The sequence below is a fragment of the Bos taurus genome, chromosome 11 (assembly GCF_002263795.3).
Source record: "Bos taurus isolate L1 Dominette 01449 registration number 42190680 breed Hereford chromosome 11, ARS-UCD2.0, whole genome shotgun sequence".
Classification (NCBI taxonomy): Eukaryota; Metazoa; Chordata; class Mammalia; order Artiodactyla; family Bovidae; genus Bos; species Bos taurus.
In genome coordinates this window covers 31,267,723-31,288,004 of record NC_037338.1, presented here as the reverse complement: position 1 = coordinate 31,288,004, position 20,282 = coordinate 31,267,723, and the positions used below count along the sequence as shown (strand labels likewise).

General features: G+C 42.8%; 1 protein-coding gene and 1 long non-coding RNA gene across 8 annotated transcripts in view; one reads left to right on the top strand and one right to left on the bottom strand.

The window, feature by feature from the left end:
* Positions 1-20,282, bottom strand: part of LOC132346571 (uncharacterized) — a 282,144-nt gene that overhangs the window by 33,621 nt on the left and 228,241 nt on the right. The gene's annotated exons all lie outside the window — the stretch shown is intronic.
* The window catches only part of FSHR (follicle stimulating hormone receptor), a 194,886-nt gene that overhangs the window by 162,530 nt on the left and 12,074 nt on the right, over positions 1-20,282 (top strand). For 6 of the 7 annotated variants that reach the window (XM_059890999.1, XM_059890998.1, XM_024998262.2 and 3 more), the window contains 4 exon segments: positions 4,746-4,817; positions 6,011-6,088; positions 11,853-11,921; positions 12,033-12,107. In XM_059890999.1, coding sequence (XP_059746982.1) covers positions 4,746-4,817; positions 6,011-6,088; positions 11,853-11,921; positions 12,033-12,107 — 294 coding nt within the window. 7 annotated transcript variants of the gene reach the window in all.

Genomic DNA, 20,282 nt, shown 5'->3' with positions numbered 1-20,282 from the left:
AGAATGGTGTTGACAGAGATGGAAGAAATTATATGGAATCAAGAAATATTTTGGAAATGGAATCTAAGAGGACTTTGAGATGGACTGAATTCTGGGTGATGAGGGTGAAGAAGCCAAGTTTACTGTCACATTCCTAACAACTGATAGATGGGAATGCTATTTATGAGGAAGAACTGAGAAACAGCAGTTTTGTGAAGGTAATAGTGAGGGAACTAGTTTAGTTCACTATGCCAATAAGACATCCAGAACAGGATATATGAAGTAAACTTTAGGGACAGACTGGAGAGGTCAGAAGTCAACTATAAATCTAGGAGTGGTCATCATATCAACACTATTTGAAGCCATGGGAAATGAGACCTTCCCAGCAAAATGAGAGAAAAGGGGCAGAAGGCTCAGAGTACAGATAGAGGCAGTATGCCATGTACTTAGTGCTCTGTCATGTCTGACTCTTTGCAACCTCTTGGACTGTAGCCCACCAAGCTACTCTGTCCATGGCAGGTTCTGCAGGCAAGAATACTGGAGTGGGTTGCCATGACCTTCTCCAGGGGATCTTCCGAACCCAGGGATTGAACCCAGGTCTCCCTCATTGCAGGCTGATTGTTTATCATCTGAGCCACCAGGAAAGCCCACAGATAGAGGGGGCATCAACAACAAAAAAAGTTCAAAGGGAGTAACAAAGATGTGGAATAATAGAAAAGTTCAATTGGACAGAAACTAATAAAAGAGAGAGACTTGGCAGAGAACACTGAATTCTGAAAGGCATAAAAAAAAATGAGAATTTAAAGTGACCATTAGATTTATTGTTTATGGGTTAGTAGACATGAGGCATGAAAAAAGTGGATTCAGGGGAGAGATATAGCATGAAAACAAATTGGAGCATCCTCAACAAGTTGAAGAGGAATAGAACATAGAAAATGAAGACAGCATTCATAGACAACCCTTTCTAGAAACTTTACTGTAAAAGAAGGAAGAGAAGCAAAGCTGGGCTCCAACTGGAGACAAATTTGGAGTAAAGACAGATGATAACCGTCAGGGAGTCCCTGAAAATGTGAAACTTGGCACAAGCTAGTATCTCTCTTAGTCTGCTGCTGCGTCGCTTCAGTCGTGTCCGACTCTGTGTGACCCCATAGACGGCAGCCAACCCAGCATCCCATCCCTGGGATTCTCCAGGCAAGAACACTGGAGTGGGTTGCCACTTCCTTCTCCGATGCATGAAAGTGAAAAGTGAAAGTGAAGTCGCTCAGTCGTGTCCGACTCTTAGCGACCCCATGGACTGCAGCCTACCAGGCTCCTCCGTCCATGGGATCTTCCAGGCAAAAGTACTGGAGTGGGGTGCCATTGCCTTCTCCGCTCTCTTAGTTTAGGCGATCCAAACTATGTCTGAACAAGGACTCAACAAATTAGCAGTTTCTTTTACATTCAAACTGGAGGAGAGGGGTTAGATGACTAAGAAGAAGAAAAGAAGGAACAAGGGAAGCTAACTCAGAAATATCTTATCAGCTGACTGCCACCAGGAAATCAAGGTGTAATTATGCTAGAGTCCATCTAAGGTGTCCTTTAGAGTATATTCAGAATTGTTCACCCAAGGGATGAAAGAGTTCACCACTAGAAAAGTTGTCCTATGAGATGGTAACTTCCTCGTACTTCCCAATCTGCCCCCTGCCTCAAAATAGTTGAGCAGATTCTTACAAGTGTCCCACTCAGAGATGGTAGAGGAGCCTAGGGTAGAAAATGAGAGAGACCCAGTATAACTGAGGCCAGTGTCTGCTAAGTTAAATCTGTATGTAGCTGGCTGCTATGGTAACCACTAGAGTAAAAGAAGGAACAAAAGAATGTGAAGCAGGGTAGAGCAGTGTCTGATATAATGTCTACCTTGATGTTCACACATTCTGTGTCCTTTCCAATCTGGAAAGATGAAATGGCTTGTGTCAAGTTCTTAACATGTCCATCCTCCTGATTCCTGGCCTCCAGACCTCCCTTTCCCTGTTTAAGATGAATTACTCCAAGTAGCCGTGATACCTGACAAATAAATTAACGGAATAAGGGTTTTAATAAATTCTGGTGACAGAAGCAAGAAATGTTTTAGAAACATCAACCAATTAGCCTAGTATTTTATGAGCACATACTGTATTCCCAATCTGCACGTAGTAGTGTAGATTGTCAAAGAATATGAAGTGTGGTCTTTGCTTTGATGTCTCATTAAAAGAATATTCCATAGACCCATGGGAAGTGATCTAAAAATAGTGGAAAGCTGGACATGATTAAATAACAAATGTAGAATAAGAGTGTGTCAAGCTAGCAGATATTTAGTTATGGCAATGTTTCTGTTGGTATTTCTCTGAGTAGCATCTCAGAGGTGATGGAGAGCAATCATGAAAGCTATTTGTTTGGGTTAGAAATTTCAAACTCCAAATGTTAACAGAAGCTATCTCTGGGTAGTGAATCTAGAGGTGATTTTTACTGTCCTCTGTAGATGTTTCCATAAGTCTCACAATAAATATATATTATTTTTATATTCAAAGAATATATCTTTTTAAAAAACCAAAGGATACAGAGCTGCTAGAATTCTCATATATTGCTAGCTGGAATACAAAATGGTACAGCCACTTTGCGAAACACTTTGGCAGTTTCTAATACAGTTAGACACACACTCACCATCGACCTAGCAATCCCACTCATAGACATTTACCCAGGAAAAGTAGAAATGGTCTCTGTTTCTCTCCCTCTGTCAGTCTTGGTCTCTCTCACTCAAACACGCACACACATAATACACAAATGTTTAAAGCAGTATTTTTTTATAATCACAAAAGCTAGAAACAACTTAGGAGTTCTTGTACCGATGAATGAACAAATGATATACCCATTCAAAGGAAGACTAACCAGCAATAAAGAACAGTGAACTACCGAAACATACAGCAACACGGAAGAATCTCAAATGCCTTATACTGTATGAAAGAAATTCCATAATGTATGGTTGCACTGATATGACATTTTTGAAAAGGCAAAATTATATAAATAGAAACTGATCAGTGGTTGGTAGGAATAGGAAGTAAAAGGAGAGGTGACTATTGTACAAAGGGGCAACAGAGTAATCTGAAGGCTGGTGGCGCTGGGTTTTATCTTGAGTGTGCTGGCTGATAGACAGCTGTATATGCTTGTGTTAACTCAGGTCTCCACACGAAACAGTTTATATTTCAGTGGGAAAAAATTTTTAAAGTAAATAACACAATGAAGTCTTAATAAAACCATGGTAACAGCCATTTTCCACAAGTGAAAAACAAAGGGAGACCATCTCAAGGGCTGTCAAAATAATCAAAAGAAGAACTGATGAAGATGTGCTCTGTGTGGATCACTGAGAACCAAACAGGAGCAAAACATCTGAGAACCATTACAGAGAATCCGTAGGCAGAATTTATGGGCTCTCTGAATACAGAAGCAAAGAGCAGGACACCAAAGTCTACTCTAGAATCATAAACCCCAGACACACATGCTCTTTCACAATGATGAGAGTACTGGTGCAGGTTCTTTAGCTTGCCAGCAAAAAGACCAACTGTAGGTAAGACACACAGAGAAAATGGAAATGGGAGTGGGGAGGTACTGGGAGGATTTTAGGTATCTCACAGGAGCCTGAGAAATGCTGAAAAATGGTATGCCAGACAACTCTCGTTGACAATTGAAAATCTTCTTTACCACTTCTGTGGAAGCCAGTTCCACTCAAATTTCAACCGGCTTAATTTCAGCTGGACAACACCTACTCTGACCTTGTGTTCCTCTCATTTCTAGTCCCAGGGCAGCTTCTACACCAATGTAAGAGATGCCCAGAGGGAAGTCTCTGAGCACCCACAAGTGTACAAGTCAGAGTGGAGAGTTAACATCATGGGGAAGCTGTCAACCAACAGGAAATAGTAGTCTGTGAATAAATGCTTCCCTTTCTTCCTCATTCAGAGCAACAGTTTTGATACCCATTTTGAAAATTTCCTACGTCAAGTCCTTTGCATTAAAGACCAGTCACAAGTAGTGCTGGCCAACTCAACTCATATTGATTATCTTTCCCCCATCTCTGTTTCATTTCCCCTGTCCCAACTCACTGAAGTCACATTATCAAATATACTATCTATAAGGCAGTCTTTGTCTCAGGCTTGGCTTCCAGGGGAACCCAGGCCAAGACATGAAAGCCTTGGGAAGGATCCAATATAGCTCTGGAAATCTCAGCTCTAGAAATGTAGGGACTATCTCATGAGCATGATGGCATCAGTAGACTCTGCTCTAACCAACTTCCAACTTCTTCCCAGGAGAGAGTTTGATGGGCCCACATGCATCCTCTGAGGTCAAAGGGTATGGAATTCATGCCCTAATAGCGACCGAATCATTTGGAGAGGAGAAGAGGCAATTCTTCAGAGTATGTAGAGGTTGGAAGTAGGGGATCATTTAGGTAAATTCTGTTGTCCAGTTGCAAATTACTTTTGGGATTATGTTGATTTCTTCTTCTTTAGCAAAAGTGTGCATTGTGTCCATCTTTGTGTCTGAGTATAAGTTTCTTTTCTCTAAGGTATCAGCAGCTTCCTAAACCCTGATTAGAGCCTTAAAATAGAAAATATAAGCATGATTCACGTGTATTATGGGATTTTCTGGTAGTTTTTCTGAAAGCTTAATATGGATATTTTGTATTTGGAAAGCCTAGACGGTGGCAATTGTTAAAACAGCCAGCTTCATTTTTCACTCACTCTTATTTTGTCTCTCTCTAGGTTAATATCCAACACAGGTATTAAGCACTTGCCAGCTGTTCACAAGATTCAGTCTCTCCAAAAGGTTTTACTGTAAGTTTGAAGAGCGGTCACCAACTCTTTACTCATAGCTGTTCTGCGCAACAGCCTCTGGGCCTGTAAAAAGCATTGTGTAGTCTACATTCTCCAAACGTGTTGCTTGGGTGAGCAGGGGTAGGAAGGTAAACAGCAAGCATCCCAGCTTTACCTAAAGACCAGCTAATCTCAACTTAGTCAGCAGGCTGAGTCAGCAGGCTCCTCAGTCAGACAGCTGTCAACAGAGCCAGCTTGCAGCAAATCAGGAAGTCTCTCCTTCCTTCACTGTTGAGGGCTTTTCACGCCTCCCTCCTGTAACTCCCCTTGTCTTCCACCAGCCTCCCCTCCTCCTTCCAGAATGCCCAGGCTGCCCTAGGCATAAAGAAATCACTTGACTGAAGTGTTAATGACAATGTATTTACCTTTTCCCAAGGTATCTATTTTGAAAGACCAACAGAAAAGGCAACATATAATAGCAAGTTTATTTTCAATAGTGAAATTGTAAGAATCTGGACAGATGCAAAAGAAAGAGGTAGGAAAGGGATGTAGTGAGCAAAGGGAAGGAAGGAGGGAGGGAGAGAGAGAGAAAAACAGAGAATCCCCTCTAGTTCCTCAACTTGTCCCAGAGAGTTTACTCCTTTTACATTTAAATGTTAGATCAGACTCGACAGGGAAGCTTCAGAGGATGAGGTGCAAACAGAAAAATGAGATTTTCTTCAGCCTTTTAGTCAGGAAGAGGAAAACCAATGATCAAACTTTTCTGTGACTCAAAAGAGGTCAGAGGAAGAAAACTAGCTTCAAGAAGTAGATTGAAATGGAGGAAGATGAAGGCCCGACCAAGGTGAATGGAAAGGTTTGGTAGAAATGAAAGGTCAGCTTAAGTGACTTTGTCATATTGAGCAGGTACCAACTGTGGAGGCAAGGATAATAAAGGAGTACGTTAGAACCTCACACAGTTGAATTAGCCTAGAAAACTTTCAGAGATGTAATAGACTGCATGTCTGCAATTGCACTTTTAAGAAGAACTGATATACTAGAGATAAATTAGATGTCATCAATTTCCCAAACGTTGAGCTCCTCATTCTTCAGAACAATAACTATTCAAGCATTACCTCAGTTAAAGACTACACCGTGCCAAGTAGACTACATGTGGGGAGGTGACACAGGATAGAGCTGGTATAAACATCTAATCTGTCTGTACTTTCTTCCAGAGATATTCAAGATAATATAAACATCCACACAGTTGAAAGAAATTCTTTCATGGGGCTAAGTTTTGAAAGTATGACTGTGTAAGTAAAGAAAAAAAATCCAATGGAGTAACATTTGGCTTTTCATGTAATGCTTTCTTTGTCATAATGGTATGTTCCTTTTTTTGCAGGGCCGGGCGGTGGGGTATAACTTTGGCATTTCTCCATTCCAATTTCTCTCTCGTTCTGTGTTTTTCTCTCTCTTCCCAACTTTACATTTCCAAATCACAGCATGGAGCCATGTTAATAATTTATGATTTTGTGGTGCGATTCAAGTGTTTAAAATTGCTCTTTGAATGATGGTCTCCTGTGATGCAACATCTGTTCTGAGGGACAGTATAACTCATGCATCAATAAAGTTAGTTATTGCCTAGAAAGGCTTTTGTTGCCCAAAGAAAAAGACCGAGGAGGAGTCTGAATCAGGAAGACATGGATATTCCCTCATAACCATGCCAAGCAGCTCCTGTTCAGCCACACACTGGGCATATAAGATGACTTCACATTTGCTTAGGACAATCACGTTTTTTAATGAGCTTGAGTTACTCTCTATGATTTTTGGGGAAAGTTTGTAAATGTACTCTACATTGTTAATGAACTATCTTCTAATCATCTGTGCCAGTAGCCTATGTAGCAGTTTATCCACTCCCCAAGATGGCCACTCCCCAATAGGGCACTCAGGCTACCCAAGTGCTTATGGGATCCTTGGAAGTTAAATGAACAGAATAACATTTGGGGGACTGGTAATTGCAATTACACATGTAAGAAAAGTATTTTCTCTTTACATTTCACAAATTGCTGTGGTTCTTTAAAATATACTGTGTGTTTCAATATGCGGTATGTACAAAAAACAAGTTCTACTCCAGAAAGAATGTTGGTTCTTGTCAAAGCAGTTATATGATCCAGAGACCCATCTATATGAAAAACAAACAAAAACAACAACAAGAGAGATGGGGAGGGAACAGAGGGAAATAGGCAGATCAGATCAGTCGCTCAGTCGTGTCCAACTCTTTGCCACCCCATGAATCGCAGCACGCCAGGCCTCCCTGTCCATCACCAACTCCCAGAGTTCACTGAGACTCACGTCCATCGAGTCAATGAGGCCATCCAGCCATCTCATCCTCTGTCGTCCCCTTCTCCTCTTGCCCCCAATCCCTCCCAGCATCAGTCTTTTAGAATAAAGCTAAACACAGTATTTGATGTAAATTTATTATGGTGAAAATCACTCAGGTGTGTCTGACTCTTCGCAACCCCATGGACTATAGAGTCCATGGAATTCTCCAGGCCAGAATACTGTAGTGGGTAGCCTTTCCTTTCTCCAGGGGCTCTCCCTAACCCAGGATCAAGCCCAGGTTTCCCTCATTACAGGCGGATCCTTCACCAGCTGAGCCACAAGGGGAGCCCAAAAACTTTATTACAGAGAACCAACAGAAAAATTTGAAAGGGACTAGCAGAGAAATAGGATGTATGAAGGAAAATATAAAATCAAAGGCATGGATTCAGAGCACACAGCAGTAGGACAAAATTGTAGATAATACCTAATCCTTCCGCTTAATATTGTTCATGATATTTGAAATGTGTGTGTGTGTGTGTGTGTGTGTTGGAATGAGTTGATGAGGTGTGAGAACCATGAGAGAACAAGAAAGCAAAAGAAATAAGCAGCAGGAAATATGTGTAAAATAAAAGTAATTGTTCTAAGCATAGAAGAGGAATAATACAATTTGACATGAGAGTTGAAGGAAGAGTTAAGTGAGAGAAGGAAGGCTTTAAAAGATGAGTGGAATTTAGCCACAGCATTGGCAAAGGAGGAGCAGAGGAAACAGAATCTCCAAAGCCACGAAGGTTAAAACAAAAAGGTAAAAGGGAACCTCTGGAAAATGGTGAGCGTCTGAGGACCACTGGCCTACTATATTACAGCAAAGGGATTCTTGGCTGGCATAATGGAGGGAGGAGCTTAGTGATCAATGGAATCAGAACTACCTGGATGCTTGCGCTGTGTTAAATGTTGCTCTGAACATACATGTCATTTTTAAATATTGTGATTCAAATATATGTATTCAAAATGAGTTCATGTGGCAAGTTTAGTAATACAGTTCTTTTTATTTTTTTGGCTGCACTGAGGCCTGTGGGATCTCAGTTCCCCAATCAGGGCCTGAACCTGGGCCATGGGCAATGAAAGCATCAAGTCCTAACCACCAGACCACCAGGGAACTGAGTATTTTTATAGAAAACATATAAGTGGGAACCTGAAATTAACATAATGTCAGATGTCAATTATCTCACTTTTTAAAAACTGGTGTGTACTAATAACATTCTCACAGTTTTGTGCACTGATATGCATCCTTTCGGAGAAGGCAATGGCATCCCACTCCAGTACTCTTGCCTGGAAAATCCCATGGACGCAGGAGCCTGGTGGGCTGCAGTCCATGGGGTCGCTAAGAGTCAGACACAACTGAGAGACTTAACTTTCACTCTTCACGTTCATGCATCGGAGAAGGAACTGGCAACCCACTCCAGTGTTCTTGCCTGGAGAATCCCAGGGACGGGGGAGCCTCGTGGGCTGCCATCTATGCGGTCGCACAGAGTCAGACACGACTGAAGCGACTTAGCAGCAGCAGCAGCGTGCATCCTTTTTGTCCAGAACATCAGACAGAAAGCAAGCTCTCCTGACCTACCTAGTCTTAACTCTTCCCAAGTGGAGGAAAAGAACTTAGAAACCTGAGACTACAAAAAATAAAAAATAGAGATCATAGCTGTTCTTCACTGACTCCTGTCCATGGATACTATGTGGATCCCCAGAACTGAGAACCTACTTTCCTAGTGAGGACAGTTTTTGTAAGAATCAACACTTCTCAGACATGTCTCCAAAGGACCAATTCACATTTGTGAGAGAAGTTTTTTTTTTTCTTTTTTTCCCCTTAACCTCGGATGGCCCTTAATCCATATATAACAGAATCAGAAGGTCCACACTCCACAGTTTAAGTCTTCAGTTGTTCTTTGTCTGGGCCCTACTTCTGGCTATAGGGACACTTTCTGCCTCTAGGGACACCCAAGGGTACTCGGGGGAAAAAAAACCTGGCAAAGTAGCTCTGATGATGGCAAAAGCTCTCTTTGCATCTTTCAAAATCCTAAACCCCTTTTCTACATACATATAAGTAAATATATTTTTAAAATAGTCCAACAATGAAGGATTATCAGACACTTGGCTAGCGGCTCAGGGGGAAATGAAGAGTAAAAGCCCACCACAAGGAGGCCCTGGAGTCCTTCCCCACCTCTCCACTGACCACGCAACCAGAAAGTCTGAACAGGGAAGTACCTAGCTACGGCCTTACTCCACATGCGTTTCCTCCCTTCCTCAACTGGCTTCCGTCTTCCTGCCCCTCAGTGAGCTTTCATGGGCCAGGTCCTCCCACACCTTCATTCTTTAGAAAGAGGACAGACTCTGCTTCTGGAGCTTTCTGAGCCTTCAATGACTGAACATACTGGGGAAAAGATCAAAAAAAAAAAGACTAAGGAAAACCATGATTCAGTTATTCCTTAGCTGATGTTCTGCCATGTTTGTCATCACCATCATGATGAGGTTTTAAAACCAGCACTACCTCTCTTAAGAGACTAGGCATGTATTTGACAATTACCAGCTTTTCTGGTAATAGTTTGAGAGTTCTACTGCCTAACATAACCCCCTGGGCAGGAATTCTGGACATAATTTGTTTATTGTGTGATAATCCATTATTGACATCAAAAAATGCTACCTCCTCTATTGATTAAGAAAATCTGTAAAGAAAAAGGGCTACTTTGAATACAATAATTATCTTAAATTAGTCTGCATTTTACATAGCCACATCTATTTCTATTCATGAAAAAAGTATTAATTATCTAGCCTATAGAAAAAAGATAAGTGGCAGTCACATGGATTTCCTCACCACTTTTGCTGGATTAAGGGTCAGCCAATTACAGCCCACGGGCCAAATCTAGTCCTTGATCTAGGACTTGTTTCTATAAATCAAGATTTTGATGATAAGGAACATGAATGCTGAACCTAAATGAAGCAAAATAGTACTCCAAATAAAAGGAAAAAAAATCCATTATTTTCAATAGTAGACCTATATTACCAAAAAAATTGTACTTAATTATTACTATTATACTTTGGTGACTTTGGTCAATAAAAATCTCATGGAAATTGTTTTTTAATTACCCATATAAAGTACCTGGTGACTTTCTTGGTGGCTCAGATGGTAAAGAATCCGCCTGCAATGCAGGAAAGGACAATGTGGGTTCAATTCCAGGGTTGGAAGATCCCTGGAGGAGCATACGGCTACCCACTCCAGTATTCTTGCCTGGAGAATCCCATGGACAGAGGAGCCTGGTGGACTGCAGCCCATGGGGTCACAGGGTCGGACACAACTGAGTGACTAATACAAAGTACTTATGTAATATTCTCATTTTGCCTATTGGACCACAAAACCTAAAATATATTACTGGGCCCCTCGTAGAAAAAGCTTGTTGACTCCTTTGTCTGGTCCAGAGCCCCTAGGATCCACCTCCCACCAGTTAGGGACAGCTGCTTCAGCACTGTCACCCCCAGCCAATTGGCTGGCAAATCAGTCAGGAAGGCTGGATGTGCTGGGTACACTTGGGAAGGTGTGGGGCAGGCAGGACTGGGGGTGCACAGCTACTTCTTGGCCATCAGAATCCACCAGTTTGTTGCTAATGTTCTGAAAGACCTGCATTGCTCCTGTGTGGATTTTCAGCTAACTAGCTTTCAGGGGGAAGAAAAACACACACAGTGTCCTTCTTTGATTTTAAGCTTGTTGGGCTCCTCACTGCAGCAACAAAAACTCTCAACATCCTGGACACATGGGAGTGTCCCTGGGTCAGCTTTGGGAACAGTGCTATTTGCAAACCCACCGAGTTGACAAGGACGAGGACCTGATGGCAAATCGAGAACAAGTGATCCCAGGCTCCCTGGGCTAAGCTCTCCCATACTTGGGTTTCTGTTTTTGTTTTCAGACCATACAGGAGCACAGCAGTGCAGATCTGTCAGCCCAAGGTGCCCTTGGGCTCCCCTGTCCAGGCAAACCTGCTCACTGACCTTCTTTGCAGAATTTGGATGACGATTCCCCATCCCGTCCCACCTCCCCCAGAGCCTCCTTCCTCGCCTGCTCACACCATCTCACCCTGCCACAGCCCACAGCCTCTATAATTGATTTCTCTTCCTTTCTGGCTTAACCCAGAGCCACCTCCACAAACCTCCAATAGCCAGGTCCTTTATGGGTCATGGGAGATGTTCAGGTTGTCTGACAGTTTAATTAGATCACTTTTTGATGACAGCCAGGCCCGCTGCTGTGAATGAGCATGAATGAGAGGCTTAAGGCAATAGATAAAGGGGATACAATATGTTCTTTCTCTGTCTAACAGACACTTGTTCAATAACAGTATGATCTCTGTCCTTCAGGATGGGAAAGATCTTTGTCTGCTCCTCCCATGGCATCATTTCTACACACAAATGATATGTGCAAAGACCTTATGGAATCCAGGCTGCTATGCCTAAGTGTGCCTTCTCAAAATTAAATTTCATTGATTTCTCTGAATAAGTAATACATGCACATAATGCAAACTTCCAGCATTACAAAAGGTTATACAGTGATAAATCAGTCTCCCTTCCACCCTGCTCCCTGAGTCTTAGGGTGGTATTTTATTTATGCCACTAACCTGTGCTGTCTGACCTTGCCCCAGTGCTTCCAATTATGAAACTCATGTACTGTTTGCATCTGACATTATTGGTTTTTTAATGGGTCTTTTATTTCAGATGGCTGAGTAAGAATGGGATTCAAGAAATACACAACTGTGCATTCAATGGAACCCAACTCGATGAGCTGTAAGTAGCCCCGACTATTCTTCCAGGCCATTTAGAGGGAAATGGCTCTTTTAACAGTGATGTTTATGTGGCTCTGTGTTTCCCTCCTTCTTTTCTCAACTCCATCCCCAGGAATCTAAGTGATAACAGTAATTTGGAAGAACTGCCTAATGATGTTTTCCAGGGAGCCTCTGGACCGGTCATTCTGTGAGTAGCCTCCCTCGCTTCCAAGTGAAAGAGATCAGCATCTGTAAGTTAGCAGTCAAGTTTGTCCAAGAGATCAGTGTCTGTAAGTTAGCAGTCAACTTTCTCCCATTCAGGGACGCTTACAGGACAGGGCTGGCAATTAAGATCAAATTTTATCTGCGTCATCTGCAAAGGTGTATAGGACAATTTAGGGCTGATCTACACTCTAAATATCAATACAGTAACAACAACAACTACTTAATGAGCACTTACCAAGTCCCAGAGTGTGTTTCAAAAATGTAAGAGGCATTTTCTAATTTAGTCCTTATAATAACCTCTGTGGTAGGAGCTATTTGGTCCCATTTTAGAGAAGGGAAAACTGGCTTCCCTGCACGGGTCAATTCACCCAAGGTCACAGAAATTTTAGAGCGCAGATGTAACACCAAACTGGTCTGACTCCTAAGAGCACTCTTAACCACTCTGCTATACATCCTTTCCCTGAAAGGAAAAGCACATTTCTTCATCTTCACCCTCAGGGTCCAGGAGTTTTGTTCAAACCAGTGAGAAATACACACATTTATGTTTGGATCCTCTTTGCCTCAATTCCAGACCTCTTAGGATGCCTCCAGTGCCTCATGCCACTGTATCAGCACCTCTCCTTCTATTGTTGCTTGCTCGTCTTCATTTCTACCACCAGGAGTGACTTTCCTCTGTTTTTATTTGCCCCTGCTCTTCCCTTCCACATGGGTGACTCCAACCCCCAGCTCTTCATTGACAATCTCTGCTAACAGTAAATTCCTCCTCCTGCAACTCTCACAGCCTTCATGGCTGAAGGGCCCAGATCTGCAAGAGCTTCTTTAAAATGTATTTCCCCAGGCTCTAAGCAAGACCCACTACATCTATGGACAAATGTACTACAGGAAGAAGAAAGGTATCCAGAGGAAGGAGTTAGATACAAGAAGAAATAGTAAGCAAAGGAAACGATAAACATGTGAACAGATGTAAAGGTTTGCAGAATGACTGTTGCATTCTGAGGTCAGTTCAGGCACTTACGAGCCACTAGCTTGTACCTCTTACTTGGCAGTCAGTACATAGGTTATTTACTTACCTACCTACCATCTATCAACATCACTTTCATTTTCACCAAAAAGCTTTCCAGTTCACCCTTGAACAACACAGGTTTGAACTGCATGAGTCTACTTACATATGGATATTTTTCAATAAATATGTACTGTCTGCAGTTGGTTGAATCCTTGATGCAGAACTATGGATAAGAAAGGCAAGGCCATGGGACTTGAGCATCTATGGATTGTGGTGTCTGCAATGGATCCTGGAACCAATTCCCCACAGACACCAGGGGGCAGCTGCATTCTCCTTCAGGTTGGAACCCGTGCACCTCTAGAACGAGATCCTGTGTGGCGGAGCAGAAATTCTATTAATGATTATTAACGATGATAAAGGATCTGTTGTAACTTTTATATGGGACTCTGTCTCTTTGAATAAGTTCAAAGATCATTCCAGAATGCCTGGTTTCAGAGAGGCAACATGTACGAAAGAAGGGATGTTTGCATGATTAAAGCAGAGATGCCAGAGAAGACTACCTAGGTTTAAAACCAGTTCTCTCACGTCTCTAAACCTCAGTTTCCTCACCTAAAACAATGACAGGAACAATAATATCCATGTCCTAATACTGTTTGAAGCTTAATAATATATATGTAAGTATATGTGTATATACATATATATATATAGAGAGAGAGAGAGTGAATATACATATATTCACTCATTGAACAGATAGATTTTTAAGCACCAGCCCTATGCTATGCACTGTATATAGTGCAAGGAACAGAAGTTCTTCCTCACAGAAAGCTTATATTCTTATAAAGGAGAGTCAGATAACAGAACTAAATATGCAACTTAATATATTGAACTATCATGTATGCTATGAAGTGTCAAGTAGGACCTGCGAGTAACAAATGGGGAGTGCCAGGCATACAGTCCCTGTGCTTTAATACACAAAGTCTTTAGAACCAGTAGGGCCTCCCTGGTGGCTCAGTTGGTAAAGAATCTGCCTGCAATGCAGGAGATGTGGGTTCGATCCCTAGGTCAGGAAGATCTCCGGAGGAGGGCATGGCAACCCACTCCAGTATTCTTGCCTGGAGAATCCCATGAACAGAGGAGCCTGGGAGGCGGCAGTGCATGGGATCGCCAAGAGTCAGACATGACTGAGTGACTAACACACTTATAGCTTGCAATGCTTAGTCAATGTTTCTTATTCTTAGAGTACCTGGGAGACAAACAGAGTGTATTTGATGTCTTCGACCAGGAGAACAACTGTGTGTTAATTTCACTTAGTGAACAGTCCTAAAGGCTTTGAACGTGCCTAAACCAGCACCCCTATCTTTCATGGCAGAACATGTCTGTGATGGTAGGTTTCCACGTGTGACCTGCACCAGGTACGCTCTGACATCGCAGCAGCTTAACTACTGTCTGCTACTGAGAACATTCAAGCTGGACAGGATCTCGTCCAGCTCATCACCCAGCTGGGGACACCAGAGCCAGAAATGGGAAGTAACCTGCCAACACTCACACTGCTGCACTAAGTGGCAGAGCCTGGACCAGAAACTAGGCCTCCTGCCTCATATCCTATGCATTCCCCCCATACCTTGTCACCTAAAGTACTTCAATAGGTCCAACTGAACATCTAAAAGGGACCCTCAATTTACTGTGAACTAAAATGGGGGGAAAAAAACTATAAACACAAGACCCCGCCCCCAACCCAAGAACACTAGTAAAAGCATGGAAGAACGTCCCTTGATGTTGACAAGTAGGTCCCAGGCTGAGGCACTGCACAGGATGTCTGACCAGGGTCTCCAGTGGAAAACACCAACACAGACCCCCAATCAGCCCTGCCATGAATGCCAGCAAGAAGAGGGATAATATCATCACCAGCAGTTTTGCAGAGTCTTCAAGTTACAGGCCCATTTTCTACACTTTCACCACAGAAACAGTGAGTAAAATTTACAGAAAATCCAAAGGAATTAGGAAGCATTTGCCATGACTTAAAAAGGTAGAGGGGCTTCCCACATGGCACTAGTCATTAAGAACCCATCTGCCAATGCAGGAGACATAGGAGACACAGGTTTGATCCCTGGGTCAGGAAGATCCCCTGGAGAAGGGCATGGCAACCCATTCCAGTATTCTTGGCTGGAGAATCCCATGGACAGAGGAGCCTGGTGGACTATGGCCCATGGTGGGTCTCTCAGAGTTGGATACGACTGAAACGACTTAGCAAGCACGCAAAAAGGTAGAGAGGGGTAATACATTTCTACATCTTTTCATTTCAATGCATGAGGATATGTGTGTAAGATCCTGGCCTACATCCCAGTCTCTAACTGCTGATCGCCTCCTTCTTCTCCCCTTAGGGGCAAGAAGGTTGGTCAGCTTAACATCGAGCCTCCTTTTCTGGGGCTTTCAGGTTAGTCTGTCTAGACTAACCTCTCTAGATGTCTTCCCAGCCTCTGTGGCTGCTCACCTGGGGCTTTAGGACCTAGTCTATCCTTTATTTCAGCCTTATGTGCCAATCCCAGGAAAACCCTGGCCTGAAGGCTTTTTGTTTAGTGTGTGTGCAGAGTACAAGCCCATGCTGGTGCTGTGGGTTCATGGGTAGGAGAAGTGTGTGTAGACCACTCAGCCCACCGTAGATGCAGCTCAGGCTAGGGCTGTGACTGTTGCTTGGGTCAGATTCCTCTCACTGAACATCAGACTGTGATGTGGGTATTTGCATGCAGAAGGCTTTCTGGAGAGTGCTCTTGGAGCCTGTAGGGAGTACTTGATGGAAGCAGAATCAGGCTAAGAGGAAAGTTGAACTCCAATGCACTTGCAACAGAAGCTTCAGCTGATTCTAGGGGGAGCTCTGGAGTTAGAATGGCCCTTCAGAGTTGACTGAATTAATGCAAGGGGCCGATCCTCTTCATCAACAGTCACTGAGTGCAGGCAGGCCCAGGGGAGATGTCAAGTCTTGGGTAAGTCAGGTGAGGGCAAATCCCAGAGCAGAACTCAGCAATGAGCCACCTCAGTGGCAAGTGGTCCTCAAATGGCCTTAAGCTATAGTTCTAAATTTGACCATGCATCAGAATCACACAGCATGCTTGTAAAACTCTAGATGGCTAATCCCACTCCCAGTAGGTTTGATTTAATAGGTCAGGGGTGGGCCTGAGAACCTGCATCTCTAATAACTTGAAGGTGAAGCTGATGTTGCTGGTCCAGAAAGCGCACCAAGAATCACGGCCCCTGAACCAGGGCTGGGAGTTGGGAAGCTTGGCCCAGTCTCCATATCTCCTCCAAGAGCCAACAGTGGTGTATCTTCCTCCCAGGAGGCTCAGTGCTTTGCCCCAGTACATATATGCGAGGGATTCTAAGGGAGTCAAGGGGAGGGCACCCAAACCAATCATAACTCCTTTCCTGAAGGCAAAAATTTTAGCTGAGTGAAAAGCAGGGAGTCCCTGAACACCTGAGGGTGCAAGTATGAGATGCTCCATTGCAAAGAGAAAGAGATGTAGAGAAAGCCAAGGGCACACAGACAAGCTCCATTGAGTTTCCAAGAGCAGTCTAGCATCCCGATTTCCCCCTCATGAGTCTTGACCTTGAACGTCAGCAGCCGTCTGAGTTTTCACCTTATATTCTGAACTCACTCAAGTTTTCTTTTTTTTTTTAAGCAATCAAGCAATTGCTGTTTCCTTGGGAAACCGTTTCCTGTGGGGAAAATTTAATGCATTGCTTTTGCAGGCTGGAGCCAGTACAATCATATTCTGATGGTTTATCAAATTGATTTGGCTATAGCTCAGATTCATTTGATAGTTCAGATTCAAACACTGAGTTATTTGTATAAGAATGATTCTCTTCCATTACCAGTATACCCACAGTCCTATAGATAGTAAATTGCCTTTTTATTCCACCTGGGATCATGAAAGAGAGGTCTTCTAGCCATCTGTCAGTGTAGTATACACCAGAAATGTGCTCTCACTTATGGAAATGATTGACCTGTAATAACATCTTTGCTGGGAAAAATAGAAATTGTTCAAATCAAATTTGTGGCACTGGCTATAATGCACTTTATTAAACAGGGCACAGAACACAATTTAATGCCTGCCTCTCCTGACTCAGCATCATATTACTGACTGCCGTTTCCCTTTCTGCTTTGTAGCTCAAAATCAAGAATGCTAACAATGTTGAAACAGTTCAGGATTGCTAAGTCCTGTCAGCCATTGTCTTATGATGTCTCCTGTTGGGACTACTTTTCAGGATTTCAGCTTTCAAAAGCAGTCACTTCCAGAAAGCACATGGGTTGAAATGTTAACCAAAGTGGGACCTTATAAAGAAAGGCTGCCATCATGAGACCAGCTTGAAAGACAAGGATTAAAAACACCTGCCCATTATTACCCCTTCTGTCCAGCCCACCAGCTCTAAGAACAGTCAGTAATAAAGCAGACATCCTCACTCATTCACTGAATATAGCAGGGCTTACATGTCATGTATTTGGTAGGTGTTGATTGAGCATCTATTCAATGTGTGTCTGGTACTCTGCTAGATGTGAGGGACGTTCACTGCTTTTCAGTCACCAAGTCATGTCCTACTCTTCATGACCCCATGGACTGCAGCATGCCAGGCTTCTCTGTCCATCACCAACTTCCTTGTCCAACACCAACTTGCTCAAACTCAGGTCCATTGAGTCGGTGATGCCATACAACCATCTCATCCTCTGCCGTCCCCTTCTCCTCCTGCCTTCTGTCTTTCCCAGCATCAGGGTCTTTTCTGATGAGTCAGTTCTTCGCATCAGGTGGCCAAAGTATTGGAGCTTCAGCTTCAGCATCAATTCTTCCAAAGAGTATTCAGGGTTGATTTTCTTTAAGATTGACTGGTTTGATCTCCTTGCTTTCCAAGGGACTCTCAAGAGTCTTCTCCAGCACCACAATCAGAAAGCATCAGTTCTTCGGCACTCTGTCTTCTTTACTGTCTAGCTCTCACATCCATACATGACAACTGGAAAGACCGTAGCCTTGTCTATACAGACCTTTGTCAGCAAAGTTATGTCTTTCCTTTTAACACACTGTCTAGGTTTGTCATAACTTTCCTGCCAAGAAGCAACTGTCTTCCAATTTCATGGCTGCAGTCACTATTCGCAGTAATTTTAGAGCCCAAAAAGAGGAAATCTACCTTTTACCCTTCCACCTTTACTCTTCTATTTGCCATGAAGTGATGGGACTGGACGCCATGATCTTTGCTTTTTTAATATTGAGTTTAAAGCCGGCTTTTTCACTCCCTTCCTTCACTCTCATTAAGAGGCTCTCTAGTTCCTCTTTGCTTTCTGCCATTAGAGTGGTGTCATCCACATATCTGAGGTTGTTGATATTTCTCCCAGCAATCTTGATGCCGGCTTGTAACTCATACAACCTGGCATTTTGCATGATGTGCTCTGAGTATAAGTTAAATAAACAGGGTGACAATAAATAGCCTTGTCGTACTCCTTTTTAAATCCTGAGCCAGTCAGTTGTTCCATTCAGGGTTCTAACTGTTGCTTCTTGACTCACATACAGGTTTCTCAGGAGACAGGCAAGATGGCCTGGTTTAAGAGTTTCCCACAGTTTGTTAGGATCCACACAAAGGCTTTATTATAGTCAATGAAACAGAGGTAGATGTTTTTCTGAAATTCTCTTGCCTTCTCTGTGATCCAGCAAATGTTGGCAATTTGATCTCTGGTTCCTCTGCCTTTTCTAGACCCAGCTGGAACATCCGGAAGTTCTCAGTTTATGTAATGTAAAGTTTATCTTGGAGAATTTTGAGAATAACCTTACTAGAATGGGAGATGAGTGCAATTGTCCAGTGGTTTGAACATTCTTTAGTACTGTACTTCTTGGGAATTGGGATGAGGATTGATCTTCTCCAGTCCTGTGGCCACTGCTGGGTTTTCCAAATTAACAAATTGAGTGCAGCACTTTTACAGCGCTCTGCTGGAAGTCCATCGCCTCCACAAGCTTTATTGGCAGCAGTGATTCCTAAGGCCCACTTGACTTCACACTCCAGAATGTCCGGCTCTGAGTGAGAGACTACACTGTCATGATGGTCCAGGTCATTAAGACATTTTTTGTGCAGTTCTTCTGTGTATTCTTTCCATCTCTTCTTGATCTCTTCTGCTTCTATTAGGTCTTTGCCATTTCTGTCCTTTATTGTGCCCATCTTTGGATGGATGTGATGGATAGAGAGACTCAAAAACAAACAGTACCAGCCCCAAGTTATCTCATTCTGGTAGAGGGACAAAAGCTACTGGGCAGAACTATAATCTCTGCAGAAATTCACAGGAAGTTTTAGTAACAGAGCAGACACCCAATAAATCTTTGCCATGTGATGCAGTGACTTGACAGATGAGGCGACAGTGTGAGGAGGTAAGCTCTCACCTCCTGTCCACCTGTGTAACAGCCATCCCATCCCCTTCCTATCTTCAATCCTTTCTCCTTCCAGTCACTTAATAATGAATGAACACCTATTGTGTGCCCTGTTTAAGGTTCTCAAGACTAATCTAATAAAATCACAGCGTTCAATAAGTCATTCTTCTGCTCAAAGAAACTCTAAACTCTTCCACCTGGCTTTCAAGGCTCAGAGATCAAATCCCATTCTGAGGTTCCCTTAATTACTCAAAATATGGTTGCTCAGAATCACCCTCTGAACACCCCTCGCTGCTTTACTTTGTGTTCTGGCCTCTCTCCAAGCCTACCCTTAGCCCATAGTCACAACAAACCCACTTCCATGAAGATGTGAATAACTAATAATGCCTTGTTTTGCTATTCCCCTGAGGATATTTGCATCCTAAGAGTGGAATATGCTTTTACAAAGGAATTAAAATACAATGTTAGATTTCCAGGCCACGTGGAAGGAACTGTCAGTGATTAGACTCTGTATGTCTGTGTATTTATGTTAGCGGAACAGAGCAAAAGTGGGAATATTTGCAATTTAAGTCTCACTCCAAGACGAACAGTATCTACTTATCCTCTTTGTCCCTACTGATATAAATGTTTATAGATTTTTCTTAATCTGTGGAGGTACCAGAGAAACATTTTTCTGTCAGTCCAAAATAAGGAAGTCTTATGATAGTTTCCTAGTTTGATTGCTTTAGCAAGTGTCCAGTATGCTTGAAATAAACAC